Source organism: Chrysemys picta, chromosome 3 (genome assembly GCF_011386835.1).
Source record: "Chrysemys picta bellii isolate R12L10 chromosome 3, ASM1138683v2, whole genome shotgun sequence".
Lineage (NCBI taxonomy): Eukaryota > Metazoa > Chordata > Testudines > Emydidae > Chrysemys > Chrysemys picta.
This window is the reverse complement of record NC_088793.1, coordinates 203725437-203743311: the sequence shown is the minus strand read 5'-3', so window position 1 is coordinate 203743311 and position 17875 is coordinate 203725437. Positions and strand designations below refer to the sequence as shown.

Sequence of the window (17875 nt, the reverse complement as noted above, 5' to 3'; positions counted from 1 at the left end):
AAAGAATTATATTGAGTAGAAGCCACAAAGAACCTGTCACCCAAACAGGGACAGCTGTCAGAGTCCTAGGCATTGTTATTACTGTAAGGGCGGGAGGTGCCCTTGGAACAGAAACTTTTGATCTATTCTTGAGCTCCCTGGCTGCAGGTGCTGTTCCTCCTTTGTGATAACACCCAGTCCCATGCTGTGGAGACTATCCCTGAGCTCTGCTTATTCTTATCCTGGTGCTTGAGGGCAGAGGAGAGTCAGATCTCATATCCAAGGAGATCTTGGCACTGATAACTATGGCTCTGAATCCTTGGTGCTGCAAAGGGAGAGCTTGTGCATTCCCAATGACCAACGCTTTCCAAGAAGGTCCACAGAGATCAGCATCACCAGAGAGACAAATTCCACAAGTCGGGAGATGCAGAGACCATGTGAAAGATGAGCAGTTTTGTGGTCCTTGCATGGATGGGACAGCTCAGGTGTGGCAAATGTACATGTCAATGTTTTGTGAGATCCAAGCAACATTTTGAATAGGGACAAGAGAAATCTAACCTTTATCCAAGTTCTTTTTGGTGCAGGGCAGAATGTACACTGGATAAATTCCATCTGATCACAGGGCTATCCTACATAATAACATTGTCATCACCGTATTTTTTTTTTTTATACCTGAAGAAATTACTGTCTGACTCATTCATGGAAGACAAAAATTGCTCCTCTTCAAGTTACTTACTGGTACTTCACTATTCCAGAAGTATGTACAACCCTTCCTATCTATAATATTCCTTTTCACAGGGTACTGAAGCTTGGCTCCCAACAAAAGTTGATTACAACAAGTCTTGCTGTACTAATAGAACCTCCTAAGTTTTGTCTTCTAAGGTTGGCTCCATGGGGCCTGAATCTGCACCAGTGCAGTCAATGAAAGCTTTGCCATCAACATCAGTGGTGCAAGACTGGTCCCAAAACAAAGATATTGGACTAGATCAGTTCCAAGTTAAAGCAAGGTAAATCTGGAGCAACTCTATTAACTTCAGTGGAATGACTGCAGATTTATATGGATGTAAAAGAGCAGAATCTGGCCATCTATTAGGCAAATAACATTCCTCAGTGTCTGTTTTCTATATGGCAGTCAGATACATACAATCTAGCAGCCTCCTTCCGCACTATGTCCAACAGAGCTTCTGAAGTCCCAGAGGGTGAAAATTTAATAGTGAAGGGAATGTAAAGTATAAATACTACTACATTTCTTTTCCCTGGTTTTTTTTATTCAAATGTTCAGCTCAAAACAATGGTACTGGGTGTCCTTAGAAGAATAAGTCAGAAAATTAAAAAGTAGGATACTGACCCACAGTTGATTTTCTATTTGTCACAATGTGCCCTAAAGTGTTAAGTTGGTACCAAGAGAAGATTTTTTTTATTGATAAAACGTATTGTCTTAGTGTAGATATCTGACACAGTATCAAATCAAATGACAAAACATGTAAAGTAATTCAATCTATTAAAACTTTCTGATATTCCTTAGACAACAGTGATGTGAATTTTTGTTTATAGTTATAACACTTGAAAAACACAGAAAATACAAGTTTCTAATTCATAGGTTACCAGCAAATAGAGAAATGCATGCTCTCATTTCTGTTAAATTTCTAACTGACACAGGCAAGTGGAACAACTATGCATACAAGTAATACTCTATAACAAATTGCAAAACAAATGTACAGAAAGACAGACAATAATACTTGTACAAGGATGACAAAATTATTGTAACTTATCTGAAAAGGTAACAAATGTTTTGTCTGTGGCGCCGCCATTTTGACATTTCAAAAGCACGTTAATAAGACGCTATTTGGAATAGAACTTTATTACTATAAACAGTTGAATTTTCTCCTTGCTGGTGAGCCCCGGCTGCTATAAGTGAACTATATGTTGTGTGCATTTCAGATTTACACTCACTTGCACCTACATTTTCTTCATTATGGTTAGAAGCATCATGGAGTCTTCAAACTCAATGGAAAAGAACCCAGATGACGTTATTTGAATAAAAGATGTTCAGATCAATCACTTTTATTGCTGTGCTTCTGATGCACCATTAAGTAGAAAATTAAGCATGCACACAAGAGTTTAAGGAAAGCTATACAGTTTGATCACTGTTTAGTTTAGAAAAAGCCACACCAGAGACTGCATTCAGTGGTCTAGAGACTTTAGCAAGGTTAGCAAAACAAAAAAGTTTTCCTTAAGAGTTCCAGGGAATACATTACATTATTCTTTATCTCTTACAACAATGTAATTGTAAACTCATTCTAGCCACAGAAGCATGTGCTGTCAAGCCAGTGCCACTAAAAAAAAATCAAGGGGCTCACACTCGGCAGCACTCGTTACTTTCAATGGGAGTCACTGCGTGCCCAGCATTTAGTTTTTTTAAAGCCATCCATTTATTTAGTGCCTAAATGGGAGCTGTCGGGATGCTGAGTGCTAATGAACATCTGACCCTGAAAGCACTGCTACTTATGATGGCTGAAATTCACCTCTCTGCAGAGGGTTAGTACTAGGCTTATGTGGCACGTAAATCCTACTTAAATCCTATTTATGGGTTTAAATGTCTCATCAGCCTTGTACTGCTTTTCTGCACGCGGTGAAGTTCACCCCATAGAATTGCTTATCCTGTGCCTATTTCTGGATACATAACAATGCACTAAAAAAAGCACCAGTACTGTTCTTCCTGTGTGTACACACCCTTTTGAATTTTTGCTTGTGCTTTCTAATCATGAGAACACTTCCATGGTTTCACCATTTTACTGGGGAATTTGACATTACACAGGACACTGCCAGAGAGGGGAATATGTCTCTTCTAGCTTATTTTCCATCTTGTATTTCACTGTGGGGAATAAAGTAGTTCTTAAACTTATTTAATCAGCTAACCATGGAGTTAGGTACCTAAATATCTTTGAGGATCTAGGCCTAAGAGCCTAATTGTGACTTCCTTGTTCATGAGAGTAGATGTTGAACTCAGTGAGGCTTCTCTTATGAGGAAGTTGGTCACAATTTGGCCCTGAGAATTCAGTAATTGCAAGGGTGCAATTCGTCTCTAAGGTATATAGGTCTAGACTGACACATGTGCACAGTAGATTTTCATGATCAGTGATACACACTTATTTACCTAAAGTAAGAATCAAGTCTGACGCGTGCAATATTTTGGACTCATCTTCCCCATTTTGCCTGGTAAAGAAATACAGTACTTGTTACTGGAAAAACCAAAACCAAACCCTTTTTCTGAACTGGTAAGTGAACTGTAAAGATCAAATATTATTTCAGACACATCACAACATAAATGCAATCCTTGAAAAACTTGCAAACATTCTCATTACACAAGAATCTGTGTTTCATAATGCAGTTTTACTTTCCTTTGCATTTGCTCTCCACTTGTGCTGTATAAAACATGTATTTATCTGCTGTGCCCTTTTGATATGTCATTCATTTTTAAAATTAGAAAGCTTTAATGACCAAGATATCAAGAATTAATTTTTGTCTTTTTTCAAGATCTCAACAAATGCAATATTTTAGCTGGAGTTTTAGTTTATCTAGGAATGTTCTGATTTCAAATCCCAATTTTGATACAAAGAAATGTATGTTGTACGTGAAGATTTAGACTCACTATGGAGAGCTACCAGAAAGAAAGATGTTTTCTGTGAGAACTTAAGAAGAAGAATTCAGTTGAGTCATGAACTCTACAATAAATGGAGGTTCATTTTATGCAATTTTCTTGCTTCATAATCAGACTGATTATGCAGGCTGATTATGATTTGCAGGCTTTTTTCCTAAAATGAATAACACCCAAGTGTCTAAGAGCTTCCTCAAGCATAAAATTCTGACCTTTCCTCTCCACTGTCCCATTCTTACGAAGACTCCTGCACTGCTCCTTGCCTCCTCCACATTGAGCTCTACCATAATTCCCCCTGACAGCAATGCCAGGTGATACATCCTCCTAGAATGGAGATGTACTGACCTACATGAAAAAACAGGTTTACTGAAATGAGGGTACCCACTTGCATGTTTGCAAGTAGCAAGAGCATTTTATTGCAAGATTTCAAGGGGCTGATTCATTGCTCCGTCAATGTTGCCATGACAACTTACACCGGCGGATAATCTGCACCCAAACATTTATTTTCATGTTATAAAAATGGAGCTCATCACATGTAACTTGATGTCAATTAGACTTCTTTTTAAAAACAGTTTTCGGAAGAAATTAATGCAAATTTGGGAAAGGAAGATCTTTTATAAAATACCTGTTGGCACCTCACGAAATGTAAATTTTAATGACTGTAAATGGTGCTCAGAAAAAACAGGTCTGGTTGCCCTCAAAATATGATAGATTGACAGATGGAGGTGAAGGTTTGATATTTACGCATTTCTACTCCAGCGATCAGTACAAGTGACCAGCACAGAGACATTTTTCAGGTTCTCTCAATGTTCGATAACTACCCTCACCATACAGGTTGCAGGAAGGGGACCAGCAAGCTGATTAAAAAATCACAGTAAATTAAATGTCTCACCGCTTTTCACAGAAGTTCAAAAGAATGGTACTAATGTGTTTAAACAGCTCCAACTTTAGGTCCTGGTTCAGGAAAGCACCGATGCCTGCACTTAACTTTAAGCGTGGGCTTAAATTCCATTGACTGCCCTGGGTTTTAACTGTTCTTCCTGAACAAGGTAATGCTTTCCTGATTCAGGGGCGTAATTCTTCATGTAAGAGAAATAAATAAATAAGTGTATAAATATTTCAGTGCACAATTTCCTGACCTCTTTGATCATTTTTTAAAAACTTGCTTACATTCAGGAAAGGGAACTAGAATTTAGCATAGTAGTATAACAATAATTGGAAATACTATTGAATTTACAAAGATATGCTGTTTCGACTTGTCCTGTTATATTTTTTAGATACATATATGATTGGCATGCAACGCTAATATTTACTTGCTGATACAAACATGGAAACAAATTAAAAACAAGTAACCATCTTTTGCACTTACAAAAAATGTGCGTGTGCGTGTGTGTAAGTATCTTAAATACTGACATCAGTTTCTGTCTTCTCAATAGCCATAATAGATTTCTTTTCCTATTCACATGGCAGCCAGCTACCACAGGGCTTTGTTTAAATGACAGAGAATATACTGGGTTAAAGTACATAATATAAATCTTTGTTTAAAAATTTAAAAAAATAAGGCCCAAAATCTGTCATATTCATGACCAAATCCTTTAATGAATATAGTTAAATATGGGATGGCCTGGCTTCAGGAAGCTCAAAATATCCACGTCAAAACTATAATCATTCAGTTGAATCAGTAACGCTCAGAGTGTAATCATGGTCTTTGTCTATAAAAAAGCCAGGATCCTGTCCACTTCACTCGCTTACAGTGGACAAAGCATGTTGTCTGTTTAGAAATGAACAAAACAGGGATCCCCAGGAAGAGGATCGGATATAAAATACCTGCCTATTGTGCAAATTTCACTTTGAAGAGACACTGATTTCTCTTTGGGAAAAGATTTTGGGAGAGGATTCCAATGGCCTGTGTAATGAGCTGATGTTTCAATGAACATGTGCAGTGTAAGGGTACACTGTGAGTTACACCAGCGTGGTATCGAGACAGGTACTTGAAGCAATAGGTCCACTCTGCATTTTCTCTCACCTATTCTTGGGCCCAAAACTGCCTCCTATTTCTGTTAGTCCAATGCATGAATTCTGCCTTAGGTAGTGCACTTGTAAACATTTAAATCCACAGGCTGACTCTATACTTAATAAAGGGATTATGGGAGCACAAACTCACATCCTTTTTAACACAAGGAAACCAATAATACCCATCGACAAGCAACCAACCAGATTCAGAGGGGAAGCTGCTTTTGAAACAGAATCCACAGCATTTGCCCAACATTATTTTACATCTGCTAATTTTTCAAATTCTCCACCTCTCAAACTATATCAGAAGTCTTCCGATATAATGGTCTATGGACCAACCAGCCATCACTCGGGTTGTTGTGTCCTAAAAATGTGGTGGGACGTGCAGTCGGTCATATATTTATAGGGAAATTTGATCCTTCACCCTTCAAACATTCAAGAGCGTCCGTGCTATGAAATGTATTTCTCCCACTCCATCCCCCCCACATATTTTTGTTCAGTTATTATTATCATTTGCTACAAATATTATGACATGGAGCTATAGTCATCCTTGGTGTAACTCTATTACTCTTACAACAGGGATGACATTTTCCTGTGCTATAGACTTCATTTTATAGCTTTGAGACTGGTGGATGGATTCTGTACCACCCACCCCATAAGGACCTTCATAAATAAATTGCAAGGTGCATTCCCCATCCGACTAAAGGAAACTAACCTTTCCTCAGTTGACAAAGACTGTCCTGAACAGCATCAGGGACAATGAGACTTGTACTGATAAAGGACTCGTTCTGCAAACTCTCAATCACAAGAGTAGCCCTTCCTACAGTAATCCTATGGACTCAAATGGGTCTGTATGTGTAAGTAACGACTGGACTCAGACTCTGGGTGAACCTTCACCTTAGAATGTTATCATAAGAGTGCTTTCAACATTCTGTGTTAAATCCTGGCTCCTTTGAAATCAATGGCAAAACTCCCATTGACTTGAGTGGGGCCAGGATTCTTCTCTTATGTTATATCTTAGCCTCCACACCTACCGATGCAGCCATATACACAGAAGGAGAAAAGGGGTAACTATCACTGCAGTACCTGAGGCCAAAATTTGTCAGCCGTACCAGAAATCTCTTTTCTCCTCCAAACTAGGCTATAAACACTAAAATGCAACAAAGAGCTCCAAGTCAGTCAACGAACATTTGGAATACAGAGAAACTGCCAAGCTTACTGAACGTATAGCATGTGCTATCTCACACCCTTTTATGTATTTATGAATCACTCAGAATCAAATGAACAGTGACACACAAACTTTGCTAATCAGACCAGCTGAATTGTGATCTATCTGTAGGAGAAAACAGTAATAAGCATTCTTGATTTTCCTGACTGTGGGCCTGACCCAAAGCTCATTGAATTCAATTGACTTCAGTGGGCTTAAGATCAGGCCATGTTTGCCGAAAACATTCCGACATGTTGCCTCATTTGTGTAGCAAAATCCAGGAATGTGATATGCCAACTCATGGCAAAACTTAACAGGGAAAATCTACTTTCCTAAAGAATACTATAAAGAGTAAAAAGCTTGCTCAGTAGTTCACTCTTAGTTAAAATCTACGAAGCCTTTCAAAGTCACTTCTCTCTTTTCAGTCAAAGGCACATTCGGTAAAGACTCTCCTTGCTGGAGTCTTGTATTCTGCTCATTCATCACTGAATGACTTTTTTCTACAGCATTACTTGGAATGGGTATACGTTACTGCATCCACGGTTTATAAAATCCACACGACTATGGTGCAGACACTGTATTCATTGAAACACTTTAAAAAAATCACTGATGCCAATGGGTTAGATCCACTGAACCTGACCTTTAGACCCCAATTCAGCAAAGCACATAAGCATATGCTTAGCTTTCAGTGCACGCTTAAGCTCCATTGACTTCCTTGAAACTTAAGCACGTGCTTCAATGCTCTGCTGAATTGAGGCTTTAGGGCCTGATGCAATTCTCATTATAGTACATGGGACTCCTGTCAGAGCCTGTAATGGAAGTTGGAACAGGCCCATAGGGAGGTGTAAATGACACCATGTTGTGTCAGCCTGGCCCCCTATATCCTTATGGGCATTTACCCCAATGAACCTCAGGGTCCTGGGTGGAGAGAGAACTTTAAGTTATGGTTGGACCTCCACAGGAGTGCTGCTGATAGAGGGGAGGGGGGATGTGTGCTACACAAAATCAGCTATACTAGTCATGCCCCATCCCTGTTCAATGCCACACATTTTTGGGGTTTCACTGTGTCTTTGCAGGTTCCCAGACAAGCTTTCCTGATGCGCTGGCTACCTCAGAAGCACTGTGTGTGGCGTTAAGCCCATAAGTACCATCATGACACTGGGCTGAATCATGTCTATGGGCACCCCCTCTCCTCCAATACTTTAAGCCTATCTAATTTCAGAAACCAACAACAGCGGAACATTAAGCACATTTTTCTTTTCCATAATGTCATGGCTAACTGAAAGGAAATACATGATCAGAAACTCTATTCTGATTGTGGTTATCTCCCTCTAACGCTCTGCTGAACAGCAAAGTAACTGCAGCCTGACCCCCGTCAAAATGAAACTGTATTGTATACATCTGCCTGAGTTATAACTGCAACTCTTGATAGGAATCAAAACATTTGGCTCATTCTCAAAGATGGTAACATTCAGGTAATGTATATTAAATGTGAAGAATGAAATCTAAAACTAGGGAAGTACCGAAACTTCAAAACAGCTACTCTGTTCAAAATACTCCTGATGTTATTAACTTAATGTCATTGGCAATTGCATTCTTTTCTTGCCTCTTCTGTTAATAGTGAAGGTAAAGGAGTGTTCTTTCCTAAGGCTCTCATCTAGTGTAACGGCTCAAAAATTTGGCATGAATCCTTATAATCTTGCCATTCTGTAGGTAGACAACGGTTTGTAAACAGATCATCTGTCCAAAGAATTGTTTTACCAAAACCATCCAGTATCAGTTACTTATGTTCAAATCTAAATCTATCTGTAAGTAGAATTTTACCTGGACACTTCTAGTAACATAGTAACTAAGATTAGGTTTCTTATCGCTGATGAAGCCCATTTATGTTGATAGACATTTTTTCTTTGCAAGAAGAGGTAAGAAAGAAACAGATACGATTTGTAACAACCTTACAGCTGATTCTATTATGAAATCTGTACACTGCTCTATGGGACCCAATAACAGAGACCTCCTAAATTACCTGCTTTACCTGTCACAGATATGCTGATCTGAAACCACAAGGCTAACGGGAAAATATTCAGCATTTGAACAAACTTCTGTGCCTATAATGATTGTCCATGAAAGTTCAGGTACTTAACACTGAACCTCATTTCTCCAACTTGCTATAAAAAGTCACGTTTATTATTAAAAACTTCCATGTTAATTTTAGCACATTCAAGTACTACTCAGTTGAAAAGAACAAAATAGGTAGGGGTTTGGGGTTTGTTTGTTTTTTTGGTGTGGAAGTTTTAAAACTTGTTTTACTGATCATTTTAAAATTACAATGAAAAACTATTAAAAATATTTGGAACCTTACAAGAACTGTGCTTCTGTTACTAAAAGCTTTTGAAATGAAATTAGCTGGCTCCACGCACTCTTCAAAGACTTGGCATAGTTAGTGGGCTGTTAGAAGTGGATAGAGTTAGATTCACAGCCAAATGTTACAAATTATACCACTTGATGTGTGATCAAAGAAACAAAACAAAAATGTGTTTTTCTTCCATGCTTGCCTCGTTGGGCATACCTTGCCTTTCCCCCCGTGGCATAAATTTGGCTACAACTCCAGTTCTGGAAACTTAAAAACTTTTGATTGTCTGTCCAATGAGTCAGCAGAGCTAGGGATAAAGTGAATGAATTTGCTCCAAGTGAAATATGCTCCAAGTTCAGGCTCCTACAGTTCCTAACTCCTATAACACTTCCATGTGCAATCTCCTTCTTTGTGCCAAGCTGTATTAGAAAGAACTAGTTTGTTGATTTGGCTTAAAAAAAAGAGTTCTGTGTCTGATTCACTTATTCATATTTTTAAATACACCTCTACCCTGATATAATGCGACCCGATATAACACGAATTCGGATATAACGCGGTAAAGCAGTGCTCTTGGAGATGGGGGGAGGGCGGGGCTGCGCACTCCGGTGGATCAAAGCAAGTTCGATATAATGCAGTTTCACCTATAACGCGGTAAGATTTTTAGGTTCCCAAGGACAGCGTTATATCAAGGTAGAGGTGTAACTGTTTTTAAGACCAACAGGATGTGCTGTTGTAAAGACATATAGGAAGAAATCTTGGCCCTGCTGAAGCAATGACATTTTTGCCATTGAGTTCAACAGCGCCAAGGTTTCGCTCAGAGTCTTAGGGCACTGGAAACGCTTATCTTTCTTTCAACTTAGAGCCTCACAATATACCCAATGCATTTGTATAGCTTATTCAAACTACACGCATTACCAGGCATAATTCCTTATGTTTGAAACAAAGCTGCCAAGGCCATGTCTGTATTCAAACTCGCATCACTTCAACCTAAATGTGTGATTTTAAACTGATTCAGTTAAATTCATGCAAATCCCTGTGTGGATGCTCTTAATTGGATTTAAAGCTACCTTATATTGATTTAGCTTAAGCCAATGCTTTACCAAATGAAGTTTCATTGCTATAAGGCAGGTTTAAATCCAATTAAGAATGTCTGTCCACATTGAGTTTGCACTGATTTAACTATATCGTTTTTAAAACCATTTTAAAGTTAAACTGGCGTGTTATAGCATCCATCTTTGACAAGTGAGGATTTGTTCCCTGGACCAACTTTTAAGGTGCACAATTCTTTATAGACAGTCCCACAGTCATTTCTGGCTGATGCAGCTTCCATCAACTGAGCCTTATTTGCCCCAAATGTCCTGCTTTGGGGCATTGGTATTCTTGATTGTTCCCATTTTAGCAAGCCACATGGTATTTTTCTTTGATGCCCAGGGTCTGTTCACTGATCCATTTATGTTTAGGCCTGGGGTGCCTTTTCCCCAGCACTTTGTTGATGGCATCCATAACAGAAGACTGGAAAGAGCCTCATAAATTGTTGACTTGCTCCTATTCAAGGCTTTCTTCTGCAAGGGCCAGAGTGTCAAATCAGTTGCAGATTTCAGCTGGCATTCCATTTTGACAGCAGCAGTCAATCAATTTCAGTAAGTCTAAATGACTAATGGAAGGCTTGGTTTGAGTTGCCTTCAACCTCAGTTCCACCATGGCCACGAGCAACCTGTGATCGATATTGACCACTTCAGCACACCTGAACACCCAATCGTGGTGCATACAACTTCTCCACCAATTAAAATATGAGAATGTGATCAAGTGCTTTGTGGGTTTGTCCCTCATTGGAATACCAAGTCCATGTGTGTATGTTCTTCCATTGGAAATTGGTATCAGAAACATGGAGTCCAGTTGCAGCACAAAGTTCAAGCAGTCGCTCACGATTGCTGTTCACAATTGCATCCGCAACAAAACGCCCAATGCTTTCTGGCCAAGCTTTCCTAGTATTGGCTCCCAGTGTAGTGCTGGCATCACATAGCGCAATGATACTGTCATGAGGGGATACTCGTCTGATGACATAATACATGGCTCATGAGTATTGGTCCTTGTCCTCCTGACTGGCAAGGTAAGTGGGGCCATAAGCATCAATGGCAGGGATGTTGCCATGTCTATAAGAAAGTCCTTGCCACATGATACATTTGGAGATGGGAGATCAGCTTATGAGGGCTTTACAAGCATTCCTTGACAAGGCCAAGACAACACTGCTGAGGCCTGACCATACATAACGATTGCTGTTAATCATTGTCTTACTGGTTCAATTGGGAGGGTAGGAGTACCAATGGTTTTCAGGGTACGTTCCAAACTGCAAATCTACATTGTGTGCAAAGGTCCAAAAATGGTGGTTCCATCAGCCAGTGGGGAAGAGGGGGCGTCTCTTCTGGGTTCCATTTGAGTAATGTGTTGTGTTCACTGAGGCAGAATGTCTGAGTAGATGGAAAAAACATTTTCCGGTGCTTTATAACCATCCTATCAGAGCTGCAGCTCCACATCTCCGGGAGGATGTGAAGAGCCCAATGAGAGCCCCTCCATGTAATGTAGAGGATGTCACGGTCGAGGAGGTTTGAAGCGCAGCCTGTAAGCTCAAGAATGGCCATGCTGCCCATGTTTGTGGTATAGCTGCTGAACTGATCAAAAATGGCCAGGATTCTATCTTAGGATGGCTGACCCAAATTATCAATGACGTATGGATTCATGAGAAACTACCTGATGACTGGAGCCATGGGATTATTCTCCCATTTTAGAAAGGAAAAGGCGATAGTCTGGTGTGTTCCAATCACTGCAGCATGACTTTGCTTTCCATTGCAAGTAAACTGTTCACGCTGATTCTTCGTGAGCATGCTAACCCCCTGATAAAGAATCTACGCTACCTACAGCAAGCCGATCAATCACAGCGCAGATTTTTACCATTAGACAAATTATTGGAAAAGATCAAGAGTTTTGGCACAGAGAATATGAGGTGTATACAGCTTTTATTGATCTAAACGCTGCCTCCAACTTTGTTGATCATTGCTCCCTGTCTGCAAGCTGCTGGTGTGCCTGGTAAGCTCTTCCACCTTCTCATAGAAATACACTACCAAAGTGAGAGCTGTGTCCACTTAGGTATCAGGATCTCCAACTGGTTTGAGTAGAACAGCAGTGTCCATCAAGGATGCTTGGCTGCCCTGATATGCTCAATACTGTTATTGACTGAACGATGGAAACTGTCACTAGTCGCATACCAGGGGTGGTACTGGCATGACTCCTGCATAGCAGACCTAGAATATGAAGATACCACAGCTAGACTCTCATCCTCAAATACTAATCTCATCAATGCCCTGAATATATTTATGGAAGAAGCAAGTAAGAAGTAAGACTGGTCTTCAAGTCAATTGGAAGAAGACCAAACTGATGAAAGGGGCTGATGGACCTCTACCCCTATCCATCATAATCAGTGGGCAAGAGATTGAATTTGTCAATGCATTTGAGTGTCTTGGTTCCATCGTCATTAGGGAGGGAGGTTGCCTTGCTGACATGAAACATCAACTCAGCAAGGTCAAGGTTGTTATGCATGCTCTTTGGAAGCCTCTGTGGCATCAACACCACATATCAACTCTAAGATGAGTATCTATCAAGCAGCAGTGACTTCCATCCTTTTGTATGGCTCTGAAACCTGGGCCACCACAGAGATGCAAATGTGCCAACTGGATGCTTTCGACATGAAACAGTAACGTCGTATTGAAAGTATATGGTGGTTTCATCATGTTCTAAATGAGGATGTCAGGTGTCAGACCAATCAGTCTCCAGTGTCTTCCCAAGTGACTCAACACCATCTCAGCTAGCTTGGCCATCTGCTTCATATACTGGAGTCCATACCAGTCCAACAGCTTTATGCATTTGATTCAACAAAAGCAGGACGGTGAAGACCTGGTGGATGGCCTTGCACAGGCTGGAAGGATATTGTGACTTCTGACTTCGCCTGCCACAGCCTTAATATGGAGCAGGCCACAACCTTGACAGGAGACTGAGCTCTCTAGAAATGGTTGATCCAACATGTGTACTCTACTCTCGATGAGCAGGAGAATTAATGAATCAAATGAATGGTGTATCTCTGAATATAGACAAGGCCTGACATTGCAGCATGATCTGACATGTCCTCATACTTAATTTGGAAAGATAAATTTGGTAAAAGAAACATCTGTCAGTAGCCAGAAAGTTGTAGTTTTTGTATCCAACAGTATTTGCTACCTACATTTTATTCTACAGATTATTAGGAAAAGTCATTGAAAATCTGGGCTACTGTCATTGCACGTTAGATGTTAACCTCCGGTTCTTACACTGACATTAAACATTATGTCCTCAGCACTTGTGGGTGTTTTTCCCACTTTCTTTTCTTTGTTTTTTAAATAATTTTTTGTTAGGCATTTGAATGCTTAAAATTAGCATAAATTGCTGTTTCACAGGCGCAAAAGCCACAAATCCAAAGCATGCAAATTCACTAACTTCTATGACACAGCTCAGGACACAAAGTCAAACACAAAGGAACAGAGCAACACAGAAATCTCCCAAACCACACTAGTGTAAATGCCCTCCACGCGAGATATTTTCTGTTGTAGGTACCTATAGCTACAAAAAAATGCACTATTTCTTAAAAATAAAATAATAATAATAATAATAAAATGCAGGTATAGAATTCTACTTTGGCAGGGCAAAAGCAATCTTTCCTTTGTCTCTTAAAACCACCCACATCACAAGATTTTGGCATTTAATCACTGTCAAGGGAGGGCTAACCATGTGTCAAACAGAGTTGAAACTATGGGATCAGATATTTGGTGTCAGCCTAGACAAAATCAGGTCAAAAGTTAGAGCTGCAGTGAGGTGTTCACTACTGGGGAGAAGACTCTTTAAGCTCTCTTTGAAATGCTCATTAAAAATGGTCTACGATTGCTTGGAAGGAAAACTAAAGTGAAAGCTTGGAAGGAAAACAAAATGAAAGCTGTGAATAGTCACTGTATCAGTCAGCATATGAAGCAATCTTATTATTGTATGCCTTAGGGAGACCTTTCATGAAGAGTGATCGCAGAATAAACTTTGCACAGAAAAGTGCTTACATTTTTGTCTTGGAGATTTTTCCCTGGGCTTTAATCAAGCTATCAGTTTGAAAGGCTCTTTCTTTTAAAAACAAATGAGAACTCACACACTCAACCTGCCCTCAATTTCAAATCATGCTTGTATCATGTGCTTTGGTTTCAGATCACAAGTACATCCAACTCAAACGGTAATCAAAGAAAACATTCTATCACATCTCGTAAGAATATGGCACAGGTAAGAGCAGTTCAGTGCATCTAAGATACCTCTTTGCTTACACTTGGAATGAGCAACTTTCAGAATATTCTTGCAAAATGCACAAAGTTCAGGATACACATACAATGCAAAGCTGCGATACTACAGTATTTGATGTACGTCAACAGGAAAAGTTCCTAAAAAACCAGTCATGCAGTTTTTGTGCCATGGGATAGATAATGGCTATTTCGTAGAAATAGATCCAACTGGCTCCATTGGAGCAGCAGTATAAATATTCAAAATAGAAATAATAATAGGCCCTGATGTGAAACTTTTTTTTTTCCAAATATTGTCTCTTCTGTGAGTAAGGAAAGATTCAGCTTAGGAGCTACTATATCTTGTTATAAGCTTATAACTGTCCTCAAGGTTGGAATTTATTGAAATGTATCACATCATGCTCCTATTTTTTAATTTAAGGAAGTCTTTTGAGACATTTGAGTGGTTATTATTAATTAAAAACACACTAAGAAGGTACAATGGGGATTTCTAATGCAATGGAATTTCCATATGGTGTAGTTCTTAGCATGCTGTTCTTAGAATGCTGCTTAGCGAAACAAGTGGGATCACAGTTATGTTCCTGAAGAAAAAATAGCAACACATATATAAAATGGAGCCCCTCTTTTCTCTCCCCTTTATCCACATCTGCTCTGTCTTCACACCTACTTTCCTCCAGAGACCCACCAGTCTGCTTTTACCCAAGGTGGATGTGCATCAACTTTCCATGGAACTTGCCTGATAAACTTGTATTTTCGCTTGTTCCGTGTGAAAAGGATAGAAAGTAACGTGCTGTGTCGAATGGAGATCACAGATTGGAAACGTTTATTTGTCCGAAGAGAATTAATCTTAAATAATCAAGTGCAAATGAGTTGCTAAACGGGTCTTCACTCTGAACTGTTTTTCTTCTGCTAGTTCAGATTTTTTTTTTTCTCTTAGGGCCCTGTTTTGTTGTGTCCTGTCTACCAATATTGGCCACTGTCTGTACCATAGACAAAAACATTCACCTTGTTGGTAGTATCTTATTACGCTTCATAGAAGAACATATACAAGGAAGAGGAAAAAACCATACCAAATGAATCAGAAGTGATCAATGCTTAAAGTAAATACAACAGCCAGCACTGGCAAGACTCCACAATTTCAATACATACAAGTGTGGCAATCATAGGTGTTCCTCATGTAGTGGAATTTGCCTGCATATTAATACAGTATTATACAAAACCTTGCAGGTCTGTTAGAACAGCGAATGGCAAAACCTTCATCATAACTTAGATTTGTGAGTGAATCTGCATTAAAGATATTCTGCATTTTAAAAGTGCCATTTCTCTCTCTCTCTCTTTCTTCCTCCAGAAGGAGGTGGAATAAATCCACAACAATCTGATATCAGGTAAGTTCAGCTGTAAAAATTTTTGGCCAGGTCCAGTGTATTCTTTAAAGAGTGGCAAATTATGACTTCAGTAACAATGTCGGTGCAAAATATGCCTCTTTCCTTTTAAAGAAACCAGTGTCTACAACTCATTTTGAGAATGTGTGACTGTGCTTATGTCCCTCTCACAACGAAAAAGACATAAAACTACACACTCCCCCAAAAAGCTACAAGAAGTTGGATGATCTTCTGAAGCTTCTGACTTTGCATCGCAATGTGTGGATCATTAAAAACCAGGACCCCTCCTCGTTAGTCCTTGTGAGGCTGGCAGTCCTAAACCATTGCTTATAACCTAGGACATATAAATAACCTAGCAATAAAACTCTGACGTTAATAATGAAAATGGTAGCAGTGTTTACCCTTTGAATCCATGTTCACCTTGCATTCCTTACAACACCTTTAAGAGATGCATTAATCATAGTATAAAGTTGTTATCCACTGCCTTGCCAGTCATTTTTTTTAATAAACAGTCAATCCACTCATATGCTGAGTATTTCAAATTGAGTTCCCATAATACACTGCACTTGTGACCTTTGGATCATTACACGAAATCCAGCGCTCAGAAGAAGTTGCAAAGAGAGGCTGTTGATCTCTGAAAAAAATAAAAATAAAAGATTCCCACAGTTCTGCTTGAAAAACACCCCATATACAATGTACCCTCTTCTTCTGCATTCTAGCAATAGTCTTAAATCATAAATTAGATTAGTCTTCCACCAAATAACTTAAAAAGGAAGGAATTGTAGCAGACCAGTTTTGCCTGGCTCAACGCCAGATAGCAGCCAGTTCATTTAGAATCCCAGTCACTGTTCAAAAACTGAACTTGGAAATCACATTAATGTTGAAAAAAAAATTATCTTCACATCGATGCAGGATTTTTCCAGGTTTCGGGGTCGGAAGAGGGTAAACCGAGATGGGAGGAGAATCCTATGAACAGTGAGCAGGATATATTTCACGACCGTCGGGTGCACCGTGTTCTGGAGATGCCAGCCGTGTTTTGTATTGCACAGGTAAGAAGGAAGTACCTCTCGACAGTCTGCCACCTGGATCAGTGATCTCTGCACATCGGCAAGTTCACAAAAGTGAAAACATTGAATTCTGTCATGATGGAGAAACATAAGAAGATGCCGTACAGGAAAAGGCACACAATTCCCAGCTTCTTATCCAGCTTCCATTTGTTCATGTGGACACCAAGTACCTACAATACACACAGTCATTTGCTCAGAGTAAACAGCAACATCAAAAACATTTACAATCAGTGGCAAGCACCTTTCTCAATAGCGTGACCATGAAATTTACTTTTCCGTTGCTGAGTGCCATTGATTTGCTTGAAGAATATTCTGTTCTCAATTGCAATTTATCATTTTAGGATATTATTATACAGTGGGCGAGACGTACTGCTGGAGTAAACTGGCGTAGCTACATCAGCTGCACTGATTAACACCAGCTAATGATCTGGCCCAATATTTTAATAGTCAGTTCATTCTGGCAAGAACAATTGCATTTAATTCTACGAGATTCATACCCCTTAAACTTTTCAACGGCCAGCTCCCTTCTGTGTGTCTAAAACAGCTTTCACCTGTGTACCTGGGCCTGCAATTTGCAGGTGCAAACACCTCTGTATGCTTTAAACAGCCTGATGCTTGAATATGAACATGTCAGTTTTGTTGTTTTTTATGGCAAACTCATATCTGCCCAGCTGGAGAGTGGATTGTGCACAAGAGTAAGTCTGGCTTCATTTCTATCCCAGAAAGTAACCAACGATTACTAGTGAATTTCCCGGGGCTCCTCTCAGGAAAAAATACACAATGTATGAGCCATCTTGTGTCAGGGCCAAATAATTGCTTGCAAAGTACCAGATTAGGCCCCTGGAAATTTTACAGTAGG

The 17875-nt window shown here is 39.6% G+C and overlaps 1 protein-coding gene across 2 annotated transcripts in view; it reads right to left on the bottom strand.

Moving 5' to 3' along the window:
* Positions 1–1225: 1225 nt before the first annotated feature.
* Positions 1226–17875, bottom strand: part of SLC24A3 (solute carrier family 24 member 3) — a 339499-nt gene continuing 322849 nt past the window's right edge. For both annotated transcript variants that reach the window (XM_065589824.1, XM_065589823.1), the window contains exon 17: positions 1226–17186. In XM_065589824.1, the coding sequence (XP_065445896.1) occupies positions 17037–17186 (150 nt within the window). In that variant the 3' untranslated portion in view covers positions 1226–17036. The remainder of the gene's footprint in view (positions 17187–17875) is intronic.